Below are 19,289 nucleotides of genomic sequence, written 5' to 3'. Positions count from 1 at the left end.
GCAGCATTCGGATAAAGGAAACATACTCAGGCAAAACTATTCTCATAACAAGAAACTGCACTAGCATACAATGCTAAGCTCACACTATCAGGCATAACCTACTACTGTCTACTCAATACTAGCATGCAATTCTCATCAAGCTGGAACACATAAAGCAGGCACATAAGGCATCATCCTAGATCCTTAGTCCTATTCTAGCATGTTGTTCTACTGAAGCTGAAACTGAAACTGAAACTGAAACTGATACTGAAACTGATACTGAAACTGATACTGATAATCATACATAACTTGTATGGGTGAATTGGGAGTACTTACTTGAGCTCGGCTGATTGCATGCACCACACCTTTATCTTGTTTAAGAATTCTTTTCTTTCTAAGTGCTTTTTAAAATTCCATTTGAAAACGTTTTTTTTTTCCTTTTTGAAAATCTTTTTATCTTTCCCTTAGTTTGAGTCCAGATATACCCGGAGGTGCATCCGAATCCCTCAAACCAAGGCTCTGATACCAACTTGTAACGACCCAAAAATCACGACTAAAAATTTCTTTTAAAACATTACTAAAATCATATTTATAAAAACCGTATCATAAGTCATAACATAATTTCTCGAGTATTAAATCAAAACATAACATCATTATCAAAGTCAAACGTTTCCAGGCTAACTGACTATGGTGTGTGCACTGCAATCTTCCCGAGCTCCTCTTTTGAAAACCGAATACCTGAAACCAAAACTGAAAACCGTAAGCACGAAGCTTATTTAGCTCCCCCAATCTACCACATACCACACAATAACATAAAAAAGCACATACTGGGCCTTGCCCACTGCATCGGACCGAAGTCCGGGCTAACTGGGGCCTTGCCCCCTACATCGGACCGAAGTCCGAAGCTGACTGGGACCTTGTCCCCTACATCGGACCGAAGTCCGAAGCTGACTGGGACCTTGTCCCCTACATCGGACCGAAGTCCGAAGCTGACTGAACATAGCATGAACATATCCACTAGCATGAACACACATATACTACATCGGGCCGTAGCCCGGCTCACATAACACATAAATCATGTCTGAGCCACGAAGGCATCAAACATGCTAACTACTATATCGGATCAAATCTGGAAACTACTACTAGCTAAACGGGCCGGCATTGTGGCCTTAGACCCGTTTCTACTGGAAGGAAACTCACCTGAACTGCTGAGCTCTGCTGATAAACCTCTGGCTGCTACTCGACAATCTCCTGAACCGCTGTTCCTCTAGCTCTCCGAGCTATCAATATCCATATAACACTTAGTCCAACTGACCTCCAAAGGTCAACTAGGTCAACTCTGGTCGAGGTCAAAATCCTGGTCAAAGTCAACCTTCCAGGTCAACCCTACTCGTCGAGTCCTCCTAATGACTCGCCGAGTTCATATGCCCAGGGTCTTTCTATTCACGACTCGACTCGCCGAGTCCAACTAGTTCCAAGTCCTGTCCTGAACAACTCGCTGAGTCACCACCCGACTCACTGATTCGAGTCTCAACTCGAAGGGTTTGGGGTTTCGCGACCTGACTCGCCGAGTCCACTAATAAACTCACCGAGTCCAGGAAATCTTCAACCAACTCGTCGAGTTGTTCTTCCAACTCGCCGAGTTCATGCTTAACTTCATCCGACTCGACGAGCTGTTCATCCCACTCGTCGAGTTCCTCGTCATCTTCAAGCTACTCGCCGAGTCCATTCGAAGGACTCGCCGAGTCTATTCAGATCTACATACATGCAGAGGACTTTTGAGTCATGCATGGACTCCAAACTGTAGATCCACTCTTCTAAAGCCTAGTCCTTACGTAAAGTGGCAAACTTTACGTGTAGCTAACGAGATCTAGGCTCAAAACACTATAAACTAGAGTTTGAGACAAAGGGGCTCAACAATCAACCCATAGACTGATGCTTTATAATTCTCTAGGCCAAGATACACATAGATCTGAAGTAGCAACTTCAGATCTGGGCTTCTAACTCGAAATGGTTCATGAACTTGTCCTAAAAGCCCCAAATCCCATGATAAAGGTTGATCTATATGCAAAAGAGGGAAGGTCACGACTCATTACCTTCAAATGCTCTGGAAGACCTCACAAACTCTGGATCTACTGCCAATTCTTGAATCCCCAATGTGTGCCTTCTTCCTTCTTCCTTCAAATCACCCAAAATGGCAAGAAAGCTTGAATGAGCAACAATGGAGGCTTAGGGTTTCTGGTTCTGGACTATAGGGCCGCAACTGAGCCCTAGGGAAGAGAATAAGATGCTTAAATAGGGTACCAAGTCCCGAAATTAGGGTTTCCAAACCCAGAACTGATTCGCCGAGTCCACTCGCCGACTCGCCGAGTCGGTCACTTGCTTTACACCCGGATCCCGCTCCGACTCGCCGAGTTCCTCCCTGGACTCGACGAGTCAACCCTCTTCAACTTAGGGTTTTTCCTTTCCTTTCTTGACCTTTCTGATTTCGGGTGTTACAATTCCAAACTTTATGCACTTACAGGGCTTCTCAAGGCTCAAGAATAAACCCTAATATTATAACAATTTCTAAGGATCTCAAACTCTTGCATGGATGGTTGGATAAGGCCAAGACACCATTTTTGTGAGCTAATACCCTAAAATACTTTTGGAAATGCACTCTACAAGGTTTAGAGTCATTAATACTCAAATGGACCAAAATAATGGGACAAAAAGGCATAACTTCAACATCTAAGCTAGATCTATCAATGGAGGCATAAAGGTACAAACTTTATACATTCGGGAGATGTGGAGATGAATGAGGGAGAAGAACTTCTAGATCCAAGGTTGATTCAAGCTTCCTAGCACTACCACCACCTTTTTCTTTCTTCAAAAGCACCCCAAAAACACACTTTTAAGCTTACAATGCACTAAAATAGGGTTATGGTTTCAAGGGACTCGTTTGGAGAAATGGAGGTTGAGAATGGAAGAGTTTCATGAAGGATAAGGTCCTTAAATAGGGCTCAAACCCCGAATTTATGGTTTGTACTCTGGCCACATACGCCCTGCGTACTTAAGATCTACGCCTTGCATAGATCATTAAGGCCTCGTCAACATTTTTCCTTCTACGCGGCGCATAGAGGCTATCTATGCCCTGCATACATACACTACCAACACTTAATACTTAAAAAAAAAAGGAAAGAAATTTACCTAAATGAATCGGGTGTTATAGAAACATACAAAAGCGGATTTTCCCATGGCATAAGTGCATGTATTTTTCGTTCACGAGTCCATAGTAAGGGACTTGCCAATCTTAAAAGCAATGTAGATAAGACTTTCATGATTACATGAGTCATAAAGAATGCCATGGATTTGACCGAAATGTGAGTTAATCATGTCTATGCTCATTGAGATTTAGACCCGACCTCCATTTTTGAATGATAATAGGTACATTTTTAAATGTAGAAGAGTCATTGTCAATTATGTTTTTAAGACATTGATCATTATTGAATTTAAAAAGATAAATAGCATATGCATTTAAAATAACATCTCCAAGACAATATTAACGCCACCTGAAACGACCCAAAAATACGACCCAAAATTTTTTGTTTTTAATATAATCAAAACTGTAATCAGAGCATCATATAATAAAACCATACGTGATGTATTCCAAAACATAAATAAATACTGTGCGGAAAAACTGTATCATACTACATCAGATCAAACATCTAATCAATCCCAGGCTAAAGCTGAGGCGGTGGTGTGTGCGATGCCATCATCCCGAGCTCTTCCCTTTGCTTGCGGAAGTACCTGAAACCCAAACTGAAACTGTAAGCACGAAGCTTAGTGAGCTCCCCCAAATTACCACATACCATGCAATAATATATCAAGCACATACGAGGCCTTGCCCCCTCCATTGGACCAAAGTCCGAAGCTGACTGACGGGGACCTTATCCCCTACATCGAACCGAAGTCCGAAGCTGACATCGGACCGGAGTCCGAAGCTAACTGGGACCTTGTCCCCTACATCGAACCGAAGTCCGAAGCTGACATCGGACCGAAGTCCGAAGCTAACTGGGACCTTGTCCCCTACATCGGACCAAAGTCCGAAGCTAACATCGGACCGGAGCCCGAAGCTGACTGGTCATAGCATAACATATCACTAACATGAACACACATACCCTTGTTCGAGCCACGAAGGCATCAAACATGCTAACTACTGCATCGGATAACCTCCGGATACTACTGCTAGCTAAACGGGTCGGCATTGTGGCCTTAGACCCGTTCCTACTGGAAGGAAACTCACCTCGTAATCTGGCGGCTGAGTGTGTGCCTCTGAAAGCTACCGGCTGCTGCTCCTGAATCTCCTCGGCTACAAGCCCATGAACACACTCAATCAAATACTAAACACTGCACTTGGGGTAAAATGACTCTTTTACCCTTGGCCAGAGTCAACTTACTTTTGGGGCTGACTCGCCGAGTTGGGCCATCCAACTCGCCGAGTCCTACTCTCACCTCTCAGTTCTACATGCTGCTACTCGTCGAGTGTGGCATCGACTCGACGAGTACCCTCTTGATCCAAGAACTCTGACAATCTTCATCCGACTCGCCGAGCCGTATGAACAAACTCGACGAGTTGTTCATGATCCTAAGAAGATTGCCTTGGACTCGCCGAGTTGTATGAACAACTCGCCGAGTCCCTCCATCACTGAGTCTACCCTCAACTCGCTGAGTCCACACTCTAACTCACTGGATTCACTCGACACTGGTCAAAATGAAGGACTCGGGAACTCGCGACCCAACTCGCCGAGTCGTTCTTCCCGACTCGCCGAGTTGCCGCCATGCAACTGATTTTTACTCGATTTTGTTTGAATCCAACACATACAATAGATAGATCTGAGTCCCATAAGCTGCTTTACCACGTAAAGTTTCCAACTTTACGTGCACAACCTCATGAATAAGGGAAATAAGGCTAAAAGATGCATAAAATGGGTAGATCTATGATTATTATGCAAAGTAACTCCAAAAAGACAGTAGATCTGGGCTCTACAACACCCCAACACTCAGATCCAAAGGTATTTCGACTTACTAAGACATTCATGCAAACATAAGGCTTTGAACAACAACAAATAACTCTTAGAAGAGCTCTAATGGAAGATTAAAACATATGACAAGAAGGGAACTCCGAAAATACCTCGATAAACTCAGATTTGCCCTTGGATCTTTGCAATACAACTCGTTTCCTTGCTTCTTTCTTCTTCTCCTTCTTCACACCTTCACAAAATGGCACCAAATCACTTATAAGCTTTCAAGGGGGGGGGGGGAATAGGGTTTCTCACTGAGTTCACAGGGTGAGGGAGGCGAGAATGGGGCTATAAGATGGTTTAAATAGTGGGCAACCCGGGGATTTAGGGTTTCATCCAGACGGATGGACTCGCCGAGTCCAGGATATGAACTCGCCGAGTCCCCGGCTCACGCGTGCTCTCAGCCGCGACCCCACTCGGCGAGTCAGGCTATGAACTCGCCGAGTTCCTCTTGCAAAACTCACAACAATTACCAATAGATTAACATACCGGGAACGGGTCGTTACAATTCTCCCCCACTTGACTCAGACTTCGTCCTCGAAGTCTGCTACGGCTGGATCTGCAAATAACTCTGGGTAGTGCTCTCTCATCTCCTCCTCAGCCTCCCACGTCCACTCAGACCCCTTCCGGTGCTGCCACTGCACCTTTACTAACTGAATTTCCTTGTTCCTCAAGGTCTTGGTCTTCCGGTCCAAAATCGCGACCGGTCTCTCAATATAATTCAGGCTACTATCAACCTGAATATCCTCTAGGGGAACGACTGCTGATTCATCCGCCAAACACTTCCTCAACTGAGACACATGGAAAGTGTTGTGGATCTGACTAAGCTCTTCAGGAAGATCTAACCGATAAGCAACCCGACCCACCCGGGCCAAAACCCTGAAAGGACCAATAAATCTGGGGCCCAACTTGCCCCTCTTCCGGAACCTGATGACACCCTTCCAAGGTGAGACCTTCAGAAGGACCATATCTCCCACCTGGAACTCCAAGTCCGAACGCCTCCTATCGGCGTAGCTCTTCTGCCGACTCTGAGCCGTTTGCAGTCTACTACGGACCTGCTGGATCAACTCAGTCGTCTTGAGCACCACCTCTGTGCTCCCAATGACTCGCTGACCGACCTCGCCCCAACAAATCGGGGTCCTACATTTCCTCCCATATAGCATCTCAAAGGGAGGTCGGTCAATGCTCGCATGGTAACTGTTGTTATACGAGAACTCCGCTAACGGAAGGTACGTATCCCAACTGCCACCGAAATCTAGAACGCATGCCCTGAGCATATCCTCTAGAGTCTGAATCGTCCTCTCGCTCTGCCCGTCTGTCTGAGGGTGGAAAGCGGTGCTGAAATGGAGACGAGTACCCATCTCGTCGTGGAATCGCTTCCAAAATCTGGATGTGAAACGGACATCTCGGTCAGACACCACTGATACCGGCACTCCATGACGTGCTACGATCTCACGCACATAAATATCGGCTAACTTCTCCGCCGATATACTCTCCTGGATCGGGATAAAATGAGCACTCTTCGTCAACCGATCCACTACTACCCATATCGAGTCCACTCCACGTGCGGTCCGGGGAAGCTTGGTGACAAAATCCATGGTAATGTCCTCCCATTTCCACACGGGAATGTCTAACGGCTGCATCCTGCCGTGAGGCCTCTGGTGCTCCGCCTTGACCTTCCGGCAGGTCAGGCATCTCTCGACGTACCAGGCGACGTCCCGCTTCATGCAGGGCCACCAATAATCGTGTCGAAGATCCCGGTACATCTTTGTCGCTCCAGGGTGGATAGAAAATCGAGACTTATGAGCCTCGTCCATCAATACCTGCCGTACCCCACCCCAGTACGGTACCCATACCCTACCATGAAGCGTCAACAAACCCCGACTGTCGTACTCAAATGAAGCTACTCGGCCTACTATCCTTTCACACTTCTGCCTCTCCTCCTTGAGGCCCTCCATCTGAGCCTCCTTGATCCGCTCCAACAGTGGAGTGATCACTGTCATCCTCATACACAGTTCCCTGATAGGGGCCGCCGGCACCTTGCGGCTTAGGGCGTCGGCCACCACGTTGGCCTTCCCTGGATGATAAAGGATCTCACAGTCATAGTCCTTCAGCACGTCCAACCACCTCCTTTGCCTCATATTCAAACTCGGCTGATCCATAAGATATCTCAAACTCTTATGATCCGTGTATATAGTACAACGGACCCCATAAAGGTAATGCCTCCAAATCTTGAGGGCAAACACTACTGCCCCCAGCTCCAAATCATGTGTAGGATATTTAGCCTCGTGAGGCTTCAACTGTCTCGAGGCATAAGCTATCACATGGCCTCGCTGCATCAGAACTGCTCCCAAACCTGTGATCGAGGCATCACAATAGACTACAAAGTCCTCTACTCCCTCTGGCAAGGTAAGGATCGGGGCCTCGCACAATCTCTGCCTGAGGGTCTCGAATGCTGTCTGCTGCTCCGGACCCCAACGAAATACCACTGATTTCCTGGTCAGTCGGGTGAGCGGCACTGCTATCTTGGAGAAATCCTGAATAAATCTCCGATAATACCCTGCCAACCCTAGGAAGCTCCGAATCTCAGATGGAGACTTCGGGACCTCCCACTGCATCACGGCCTCTATCTTGGCCGGATCGACCAGGATACCCTTCTGGTTGACGAGGTGACCAAGGAACTGCACCTCGCGCAACCAGAACTCACATTTGGAGAACTTTGCGAAAAGTCTCTCCTTCCTCAAAACCTCTAGCACCTCCCGCAGGTGCTCCTCGTGCTGCTCCTGCGTCTTGGAATACACCAAGATGTCATCTATGAACACTATCACTGACCGATCCAGCATCGGCCTACACACGCGGTTCATGAGATCCATGAACGCGGCTGGGGCATTGGTGAGCCCAAATGGCATCACCACAAACTCATAATGACCATACCTGGTCCTGAAAGCAGTCTTCTGCACATCCTCATCTCTAACCCGCATCTGATGATATCCGGAGCGTAGATCGATCTTGGAGAACCAAGACGCTCCCTGAAGCTGATCAAACAAATCATCTATCCTCGGGAGTGGGTAACGGTTCTTCACCGTTACCTTATTCAGCTCCCGATAATCAATACACATACGATGCGACCCATCCTTCTTTCTCACAAACAGGATTGGCGCTCCCCAAGGCGAACTGCTCGGCCGAATGAAACCCTTGTCTAACAGCTCCTGCAGCTGTGTAGACAACTCCTGCATCTCAGGGGGAGCTAGTCGATACGGTGCCTTGGCTATTGGAGCCGCACCAGGGACGAGGTCGATCCGGAACTCGACCTGTCTCTCAGGAGGTACCCCCGACAAATCCCCAGGAAACACATCCGGGTAGTCTCGAACAATAGGAACATCATCCACTGTCGACTTGCCCTTCTCCCGGGCATCCAAAACGTAGGCTACAAAACCGGCGCAACCCTGCTGAACATAGCGTCTCGCCCTTGCGGCGGAACAAAAGGTCGGTCCTCGCTGTGGCCTTTCGCCCTGAATCACCAACTCTCCCCCACTGGGAGTGCGAACCCTCACTAACTGAAGCTCGCAATCAATCACTGCCCCATTGGGGCTTAGCCAATCCATACCCACAATAACCTTATTCCCTCGCAGGGGAATAGGTACCAAATCCACTGAGAACTGCTCATCAAATAACTGAAGAGAACACCCTCTGTGCACTCTGCCGACCCTCACGGTCCTATCATCCGCTATCTCAACCTCTAATGGACAATCCAGCTTTCCTGGAGCTCTACTGAACCCCTTGCTAAGCGCAAGAGATACGAATGATCGGGTAGCCCCCGAATCGAATAATACTAAAGCAGAAATGCCGTTCACAGAGAACGACCCTGAATAAAACATACAACCATAAGCAGCATTTAATCAATAATAATAAAGAGATAAAAGGGAAAATACATACCCGTCACCACATCAGGAGTCGCTCGCGCCTCCTCTGCTGTCATCTGAAACGCCCTACTCTTCGCCACTGGCGCATCAGCTCGGCCCTGCCGGCCATCTGTAATCCTCAAGGTAGCAGGGGCAGGTGCAGCCACCTTCCCTGCTGAAGCTAAACTCGGACACTGGGACTTTTTATGTCCCCTCTGATTGCACTGAAAGCAAATCAGATCTGACGCAGCAACGGCAGTAGCAGGAGCCGTACAATCCCTACTCAAATGTCCAACCCGACCGCACTTGAAGCAGCCGGAACTCCCTGCCTTGCACGCTCCCTCGTGCATCTTCCCACACCTACCACATCGACCATAGCTCGGCTGTCCCCTATACCTATGATCTGAAACCCTGGGCTTTTTGCCCGAACCTCCCGAACCCGAAACCGCCTCCGGTTTCCTCTTCTTCTCCATCTCGAGATCAATCTCCCTCTCCCGAGCTCTAGCAATCATATCTTCCAGCGTTTTACAGCTGGACCGGCTCACAAACTGGCGGATATCGCTCCGCAACATCTCATGATAACGGGCCTTCTTCATTTCCTCATCAGCTACATACTGAGGAACGAGAAGAGCCCTCTCCCTGAACTTGGCGGTGATCTCCGCCACTGTCTCTGTAGTCTGGGTGAGGTCCTGAAACTCCCTAGCTAGCTGTTGCACCTCAATGACCGGTGCAAACTCCGCCCTGAACCTGGTAGAGAAATCAGCCCAGGTCATAGCGTCCAATGCTGCATCATCACCAATAGCATGCCCGACCTCCTCCCACCAATCTCGTGCCCTGTCCTTCAGAAGACAGGACGCCAATCTGACCTTGTCCCCCTCGGGACATCTGCTAGAACGGAAAGCGTTGGCCACATCTGCCAACCATCTGGTGCTCGCTATGGGGTCCCGCGCCCCATGATAGTCCGGGGCTCCACATGCCCTGAACTCCCTGAAGGTAAGGGTGCGCGACCCCATCATGGCCGTCACCTCGGCACGGAAGGTGCCCAGTCTCTCATCCATCAGCTCTAGAATCCCCTCCTTGATCGAACCGAAGATCACAGGAGTCTGCTCTATAATGATGCGCGTAATCTCCGAAGAAAGAAACTCTCGGGTCTGCTCATCCATGCGCTCTTCCCCCGAGCCTGAACCTGATCCCTCCCCGGCACCTCCGCTGCCGGCTGCTGGTCTCGAACGCAAAACCACCATTCTGAAACACATCACAATCAGAAACAGAAATATCTTGAGGGATCATTGATACTACAACTAGCTTCCTGGTCTTGTCTCAGCCTTTCTTGATTCGAGTACGGATCCTCTGCTTCCAGTAGTACGGGCCCATACTACCTTCCACATCTATCCGTACTTTCTTCAAGAACTGCCCCGACTCCACCAAGTCACTTCTACTACTACTGATCTCTGCTACTCTCATCCTAGGCTTGCCCCGGGGAACCTCAGACTTAACTCACTAGTCCTCAGCTGCTGCAGGTCTCCTTATGATGCTAATTAACCATCACCTGAACACCATCACATGTGACGAAGATCAGATAATCCTTCAAGTAAAAGACCCGTCCCTATAACGGTTGGACTCAAACGAGAGCTGCGCAATAGGGTCAGTTCCAGCACTCTGGGATTATTCAACCCTGATCACATGTGGTGTATCGTGTTCACCTAATGGCTAACTTCCATCACTCAGAATTCCACAAAGCACGAAGCAGGCAGCATTCGGATAAAGGAAACATACTCAAGCAAAACTATTCTCAAAATGAGAAACTGATCTAGCATACAGTGCTAAGCTCATACTATCAGGCATAACCTAAACAGGCTATCCTACTGCTGTTTACTCAATACTAGCATGCAATACTCATAAAGCTGTAACACATAAGGCAGGCACATAAGGCATCCTCCTAGATCCTTAGTCCTATACCAGCATGCTATTCAACTGAAACTGAAACTGAACAAATAACTTGTATGGATAATTTGGGAGTACTTACTTGAGCTCGGCTGATCGCATGCATCACACCCTTATCTTGTTTAAAAATTTCTTTCTTTCTAAGTGCTTTCAAAATTCTTTTAGAAAACATTTTACTTTTAGAAATCTTTTTATTTCCCCTTAGTTTGAGTTCAGATACACCCGGGAGTGTATCTGAATCCCTCAAACCAGGGCTCTGATACCAACTTGAAACGACCCAAAAATACGACCCAAAATTTTTTGTTTTTAATATAATCAAAACTGTAATCAGAGCATCATATAATAAAACCATACGTGATGTATTCCAAAACATAAATAAATACTGTGCGGAAAAACTGTATCATACTACATCAGATCAAACATCTAATCAATCCCAGGCTAAAGCTGAGGCGGTGGTGTGTGCGATGCCATCATCCCGAGCTCTTCCCTTTGCTTGCGGAAGTACCTGAAACCCAAACTGAAACTGTAAGCACGAAGCTTAGTGAGCTCCCCCAAATTACCACATACCATGCAATAATATATCAAGCACATACGAGGCCTTGCCCCCTCCATCGGACCAAAGTCCGAAGCTGACTGACGGGGACCTTATCCCCTACATCGAACCGAAGTCCGAAGCTGACATCGGACCGGAGTCCGAAGCTAACTGGGACCTTGTCCCCTACATCGAACCGAAGTCCGAAGCTGACATCGGACCGAAGTCCGAAGCTAACTGGGACCTTGTCCCCTACATCGGACCAAAGTCCGAAGCTAACATCGGACCGGAGCCCGAAGCTGACTGGTCATAGCATAACATATCACTAACATGAACACACATACCCTTGTTCGAGCCACGAAGGCATCAAACATGCTAACTACTGCATCGGATAACCTCCGGATACTACTGCTAGCTAAACGGGTCGGCATTGTGGCCTTAGACCCGTTCCTACTGGAAGGAAACTCACCTCGTAATCTGGCGGCTGAGTGTGTGCCTCTGAAAGCTACCGGCTGCTGCTCCTGAATCTCCTCGGCTACAAGCCCATGAACACACTCAATCAAATACTAAACACTGCACTTGGGGTAAAATGACTCTTTTACCCTTGGCCAGAGTCAACTTACTTTTGGGGCTGACTCGCCGAGTTGGGCCATCCAACTCGCCGAGTCCTACTCTCACCTCTCAGTTCTACATGCTGCTACTCGTCGAGTGTGGCATCGACTCGACGAGTACCCTCTTGATCCAAGAACTCTGACAATCTTCATCCGACTCGCCGAGCCGTATGAACAAACTCGACGAGTTGTTCATGATCCTAAGAAGATTGCCTTGGACTCGCCGAGTTGTATGAACAACTCGCCGAGTCCCTCCATCACTGAGTCTACCCTCAACTCGCTGAGTCCACACTCTAACTCACTGGATTCACTCGACACTGGTCAAAATGAAGGACTCGGGAACTCGCGACCCAACTCGCCGAGTCGTTCTTCCCGACTCGCCGAGTTGCCGCCATGCAACTGATTTTTACTCGATTTTGTTTGAATCCAACACATACAATAGATAGATCTGAGTCCCATAAGCTGCTTTACCACGTAAAGTTTCCAACTTTACGTGCACAACCTCATGAATAAGGGAAATAAGGCTAAAAGATGCATAAAATGGGTAGATCTATGATTATTATGCAAAGTAACTCCAAAAAGACAGTAGATCTGGGCTCTACAACACCCCAACACTCAGATCCAAAGGTATTTCGACTTACTAAGACATTCATGCAAACATAAGGCTTTGAACAACAACAAATAACTCTTAGAAGAGCTCTAATGGAAGATTAAAACATATGACAAGAAGGGAACTCCGAAAATACCTCGATAAACTCAGATTTGCCCTTGGATCTTTGCAATACAACTCGTTTCCTTGCTTCTTTCTTCTTCTCCTTCTTCACACCTTCACAAAATGGCACCAAATCACTTATAAGCTTTCAAGGGGGGGGGGGGGGGGGGGGGGGAATAGGGTTTCTCACTGAGTTCACAGGGTGAGGGAGGCGAGAATGGGGCTATAAGATGGTTTAAATAGTGGGCAACCCGGGGATTTAGGGTTTCATCCAGACGGATGGACTCGCCGAGTCCAGGATATGAACTCGCCGAGTCCCCGGCTCACGCGTGCTCTCAGCCGCGACCCCACTCGGCGAGTCAGGCTATGAACTCGCCGAGTTCCTCTTGCAAAACTCACAACAATTACCAATAGATTAACATACCGGGAACGGGTCGTTACACCACCCACACTTTAGAGGCAACGTATCAGACAACCACATAAGTGAGTTTGTGTCCAATAAAGGGTTCGAGCGTATGTGGAACATCTTTTTATTAACCACAATCATCAGGAGGTCAACAAGGATATCAATGTTTTTATTAAGGTTGGGAAGAATTCTAAATTCTTCATTAGTATGTTTTGAGGGACACTCACCACATTTGCAAAAGAAGTAGGGAGAATACGGAGCATTTGGCACTCAACTATTTATCGTCTCAAGTTTGATAGATAGTTTTGGGAATAGCTTCCTGATTGAATGTTTTAGTATCATTTTGCAATAGTGTGAAAATCTTTAGATAGTGTTTTAGAGGAATTATAAGATGGTTTAGAAAACGTACATGATGTTGTCATATTGTGGCATGGTGCCTCGATAGTTGGAGTATTTGTTGGGTCTTAAAGTAGGCCCAACTGGAATAGGAAGAAGTGGAGGAACGTTGGACAAAACAACCAGCCAGTCAAAGTATTGGGCTCGGTAAGTGGAGCAGAGAGATAAATATAAACTCAAGGACAGGGGTTGTGTTGTGGGTCCAAAGAATCAAACATAAAAATTAAATACCCCTTCACTCAATTGATTAGCTTTTGATGTGTCCAACATAGAAAAGTCAGGAAAACTGATGCTCCCTCTTGTCCATAGTAGCAGCAGGATAGTGGACGTCCGAAGCCGTATACACATATGGTCACGGAGCTCTTCATCAGAAAAAATGGAAGTTGGAACATCTCTTTTCTTCTTAAGAGCATCTATTTTGTCTGATCAACACCATATACAAAGAAAGGGATTTTCTAATATGTGCCCTAACGGCACATATAAGAAGTATTAATTAATCATAATTATTAGGACACATATTAGAAAATCCCTACCAAGAAATATTTTGTAACAGAATGGTGGATTTGTTTGCGATATTTCTTGGTTTTTAATCTTCACCGTCGGGGCGATGAAGAAATTCCAGTGAAAAAATCTCTATTGGTATTTAAGGTCTATATCTTATGTTATCTTATCATATTTATTGGAGTTATGAATGTTATTATATTTAATTAATATCTTACTTATTATATTTTCCAAACATTTTATCTTAAACCAAGTTTTAACATAAAAATAACCGTTAGATCATTGTTTAATTATCATTTTTGACGGTGTAAATTAACCCATGTTCAAAAGGCTTTTGGGTAATCGAACTCATTGGCCACATATTTGTTTCATTCTCGTACAACAAATTATCCAAAGAAAAAAATGAAACAAAAAAAGATTAATAAGAGTAACTACAATTTCACAAACCCCAACTCTCTCTTCTTCATGTCAAATTTGATTAGAAGACTACCTTCGTTTTCTTTCTCCCACTCAAATTTCTCTGTTTTTAAGAGATCAACAACCTATAACAAACATTCAGACATCTTAAGCTACACAAAAACATTAGATGATTGATCCTTGAAACAGTTAATAAGGTAATGCTCATTTCTACATTAAAAAGGCATGATTTCATACCGCTTGTTTCAGCATCGACTGCCCAGTTCCTCCACTCCCATATCCGGTGATGACGCGGAGCCGCCGCAGAGCTGTATATCACAACGATTAAAAAACAATCGAAAACACAATGTGTGTGTGCGTGTGCACGTATGTGTGTGTGTGTGTGTGTATATATATATATATATATATATATATATATATATATATATATAAAGAAAAAGATACTTACATCGACCATATACACCAAATGCAAGGTGGTATTTTAGTCTCATCATTCCCTCTTTCACATGTTGTCCATGTAAATCGATTGTCATTAGATCTACAATATTATTTTTGTTCCTGTATTCAATAACATCAACAATATCAACATATATATGTATATGTATATGTAAATAACAGGTTGGCTTTGTTGCCACCTCTAATATACAATGACAAACCTTGAATCAAAAATATCCTGGCTAGCCTTTTCATCAGCTTGCTCAGCTTTTTCCTTCCACATCCTTGCCTGCATACAAATATATAAACTCATGAGTCATTACGTAAGTATTTCCTAGAAGATTGCAAAATCATTGTTGGCTGCCATAGGAACTCAGTACCTACAAGGAGCTTAATCCATATTAGAATCCGAACTTTCACACATTGTGGCTGTTGGGACTTGAACCCTTGACAAACATGGAAAGGTAAATCACAATGTCCCCAAGAAAGGTGGTGCTCAGGCTTACAACCTAAGATGTCTCCTATGACCTATAACCAACCACTCATGTTGGGGCTTAATCCATCACCATGGTGGTATATAAGTGTGTGAACAACCACAAATTCAATTATCGTCACACAATCATACATAAATTTATATAACCAAGTTTCTAATTGGCTCATTAAAATATTAATACAATGTCAATTAAACAAAGTTGCATGAAATTCTTGCAAGAGAAAGGTGTTTTAATCGCATTTAAGGGGGCCTTCTCCCTCTCTTTCTCTCGTGTACCTACCTGTTCGGAGAGATTTACCCACTCATTCCGTTTTCCACTTGCATATGCGTTTCTAGCCTGCAGTATATAATGACATTGAAAGCTTAGCTTATATGCTAGAACATTAATGAAACCCCAAAAGCGATATAAAAAAACATTATTGCCTGCTCAACGAGGGACTTTTGGATTTCCCAATGTTGATTTGCGTTATGCCTGTACTTCTTATAATCGTCCACTTCACACACAAACAAATATCAAAATTACATCAATTATTAAACACACATAAATGGTCGGGGCTTCTTTTAAAATACTGAGCCTAAACCTAAGAAACCTAAAGTGGATTGTTGAATTTTCAGAAGCGAAACCATATTTATATTTTACTTACTAGGAATATGCTGCTTTTTTGCGGTGTCTTTTGAAGGATAGTCAAGTTTTTGCATGTGGGACCCTTTTTTTACTACCTTCACCCAACTATCTGGATCATGTAATGCACTCTTTCCTTTAGAGTCGCGAGTGTGTGACCCTTTTTTTACTATCTTCACCCAACTATCTGGATTATGTAATGGACTCTTTCCTTTAATTTCCCGAGTCTGAGTCTCTTCAGAGGAAGTTCCGAGGCCAATAAGAACTTCACGCCAACTCCTAAAAGAAAATCACAAACAGTCAAAGTAAGCTGCTGGACTACTTTTCACAACATTGATAAACATCAAATCTTGATTTTTTTTCCGATGACAAATAAATTCTAATAAACTGATTCACAAATCTCCATCTCAAAGCCATCCAAATGAAATTTTATTAACACCAAAATCATCTATATCAACTCAAAACACCGTAATATATTAGATGACGAATTAATTACAACCTCTTGAATGACATATTACCCTCCTCGAGATCACTATTAGATGATGACGCAATGTAAGAAGCCCCACCAAGTAACTGTAACAAAGGATTCATAGCCATAAGGATATATTATATAACACAAAAAAATTCATGCACTATTCTTAGGCATATTTAAAACCATAAGAATAAAAGTCATATAATTTTAAAGATACATAAAGAGCAAGTTACTTACAACGTAACTTTCTTTAAGAACATCTGTAACAACTCCTATGTTTGAGTTGTGTTGCTGTCTACTCTTCGAAAACTCAAATGAGGGCTTAATAGGAGTTAAAGCAGGCCATGTCTGAAGATCATTATTAGATGACAAAGGTAGGTATGACTTTCTACCGGGCTCCTGTCACAAAGGATTCATAGTCACAAGAATATATTATTAGATAAATAAAAACTTATCATCACCAATTTCCAAAAAATTCATGGTGATCATGTATCATTTCCAGGCACATGATTAAAAAGTAATATAACAAACTTACATGTATGCCACATTTTTCAAAATAAGCTCTGACAGGTTCAATCGTTGTGTTTGAGTAGTGATATTGTCTATTCTTGGAAAGTTCGGATGAGGGTTCACTTAAATCAGGCATTGCTTCCAATGTCTGAAAACAATATGAAAATTAATTGAGTGACGATCAAAGATGACTAGAAAATGAAGAAAATAACATATAGTTTCACTCACCTTCAGAACCTCAGCGAGTGCTACCTCATAGGAAGAATTCATTGATATATCTGACACTATCCTCTGTTTCTCCATACTACCAGATATATACGAAACATCAGAGTTTGAGCACGAAGCATCATTATCTGAGAAATCAAAAGAAGTATCTGTCCAATTATCATCGTCACTCAAAAGGGTCGTTGTATCTGTCAATACTGCAGCATCAGCATCCTCTTCTACTATGGTAGAGTTAAACAACACACTCTCTTCTGTTTTCATCAAACTGCTAAAAAGCTTAGATTCCTCAGTAGTCTGACCAAGTGTAGGGTTTTGGCATCCAGGTTGCTTCAAATTTGAAATTGGTTGGCTTTGTTTCTTGCCTCTTCTCTTATTGCTTTCCTTATGTGGATGACCCATTAAGAGAAATGTTTGTTTGTACTAACGGTTTGTATACACTGCAATTTATATAAATCCTATTTTTTAGAAACGAATTTTAATTCTATCATGTGTACGATTTAAAAATGAACGTGTAGGCCAATTCAAGTAATTCTGTGAATAGGTCCTACATTAAAATTTTGTCTTTTTGTCTAGACTTTCATATATAAAAGTATAGTTCACGATTTCCTACAAAAAGGTGCATATATTTCACTTCGTACTTGCCTTTTTATCCTAGATCTAAAAACAATTCAATAATAACTTCAATAAATAGCTAAAGTAACACCAGATCTTTTTATCCGAGATCTACAAAAAATTCAATAATAACTTCACTAAATAACTAAAGTAACACCAATCTTTTTATCCTAGATCTAAAAACAATTCAATAATAACTTCAATAAATAGCTAAAGTAACACCAGATCTTTTTATCCGAGATCTACAAAAAATTCAATAATAACTTCACTAAATAACTAAAGTAACACCAATCTTTTTATCCTAGATCTAAAAACAATTCAATAATAACTTCATTAAATAGCTAAAGTAACACCAGATCTTTTTATCCGAGATCTACAAAAAATTCAATAATAACTTCACTAAATAACTAAAGTAACACCAATCTTTTTATCCTAGATCTAAAAACAATTCAATAATAACTTCATTAAATAGCTAAAGTAACACCGGATCTAAAAGAACTGAAGGAAAAACTGATTGCACGAAAAACAATCAAAAATCGCTATTTTGGAAAAAAGATACTCACAGTCTTGCAAGAACCAAGTTGTAAAATCCCGAAGCCGGCTTAAATTACAGCGATCGTGTAGTGAATCGAAAGCAGAAATCAAAATGGTATTATCACCGGCTTGAATTACAGAGATCGTCTAGTAAATCCAAATCAGAAATCAAAAAGGTATTAATCACACTACTTAAAAACTTTATGCAAGTCGTTGATAAAAAGTTTTCACCTGAATCCGTGATTCGCAACTGATCATTCCACTTGGTTGAAAGCTGAAAACCAGAAAGTTAATAAGGCTCAGATTATTGACGATGATTACATGAACAGAAACGAGTGGTGGGAAGCTAAGAAGAGAAGAAGACGAGAGCGTCTTATGGGTTTCACCGGAGGTGAGGGCGGTGGAGACTGGCTATGGGGCGGCTAGGTCGCAGATAGAAAAGCGGGAGAGAGAGCAGATAGAAAAGAGGGAGAAAAGAGAGTGAGAGATGGTGTCGAATGTAATTGTGTTGGAGAAGAGAGGAAATAGAGAAATAGCGGGCTCGGCTCTGACTGAGTCTAACTCCAAATTTTCACGCCATGAAGAAGCTGAATAGGCACAAATAGTGTTTTTTATTTTTGTCTTTAATCGTATATCATTTTTTTTTGTTTTGTTTTCTATACTAAAAGGTATTATTTAATATATATTTTTTAACTTATATGAATCCTCAAATACTTTTAACAAATATTATTTAGTATTATTATATATATTGTTATTATATTTTAATATTATGTATTATTAAATTATAATAAAATTATTTATTTGTATATATATTATATATATTAGGAAAAGGCCCGTGCGTTGCACGGGTAAAAGTTTAGTGGCAAAAATATAAAAAAATAAAAATAAAGTGTCAAAATTATAAAGAAGTAAAAATAAAGTGT

General features: G+C 43.3%; 1 protein-coding gene across 2 annotated transcripts; it reads right to left on the bottom strand.

Moving 5' to 3' along the window:
• Positions 1–14,328: 14,328 nt before the first annotated feature.
• On the bottom strand, positions 14,329–18,932 carry LOC111883723 (uncharacterized). 2 transcript variants are annotated; one of them, XM_023880046.3, is made up of 14 exons: positions 18,598–18,932; positions 18,396–18,513; positions 17,224–17,657; positions 17,021–17,143; positions 16,723–16,884; positions 16,513–16,586; positions 16,036–16,292; positions 15,815–15,885; positions 15,672–15,728; positions 15,283–15,426; positions 15,120–15,187; positions 14,912–15,021; positions 14,701–14,771; positions 14,329–14,588 (listed from the first exon to the last, which is right to left on the bottom strand). In XM_023880046.3, exons 3-14 carry the CDS (start codon positions 17,617–17,619, stop codon positions 14,478–14,480), a joined length of 1,644 nt encoding a protein of 547 aa, XP_023735814.2. In that variant the 5' UTR covers positions 17,620–17,657; positions 18,396–18,513; positions 18,598–18,932; the 3' UTR covers positions 14,329–14,477. The 2 variants fall into 2 exon arrangements, with proteins under 2 accessions (XP_023735814.2, XP_023735815.2); XM_023880047.3 differs by lacking the exon at positions 15,283–15,426 and having other exon boundaries at positions 18,598–18,931.
• Positions 18,933–19,289: the final 357 nt, after the last annotated feature.

The sequence above is a fragment of the Lactuca sativa genome, chromosome 7, assembly GCF_002870075.4.
Source record: "Lactuca sativa cultivar Salinas chromosome 7, Lsat_Salinas_v11, whole genome shotgun sequence".
NCBI classification, from domain to species: domain Eukaryota; kingdom Viridiplantae; phylum Streptophyta; class Magnoliopsida; order Asterales; family Asteraceae; genus Lactuca; species Lactuca sativa.
This window is presented reverse-complemented; position numbering and strand designations above follow the sequence as displayed.

What these genes read in the sequence shown, in the direction of transcription:
- LOC111883723 (XM_023880046.3), bottom strand. Translation starts at nt 17,619, where the DNA reads ATGGGTCATCCACATAAGGAAAGCAATAAGAGAAGAGGCAAGAAACAA. An exon ending in CACTCGCTGAGGTTCTGAAG is followed by an intron (nt 17,144 to 17,223) that starts GTGAGTGAAACT and finishes TATTGTTTTCAG; the next exon opens with ACATTGGAAGCAATGCCTGA. An exon ending in CAGGATATTTTTGATTCAAG is followed by an intron (nt 15,022 to 15,119) that starts GTTTGTCATTGT and finishes TATTGAATACAG; the next exon opens with GAACAAAAATAATATTGTAG.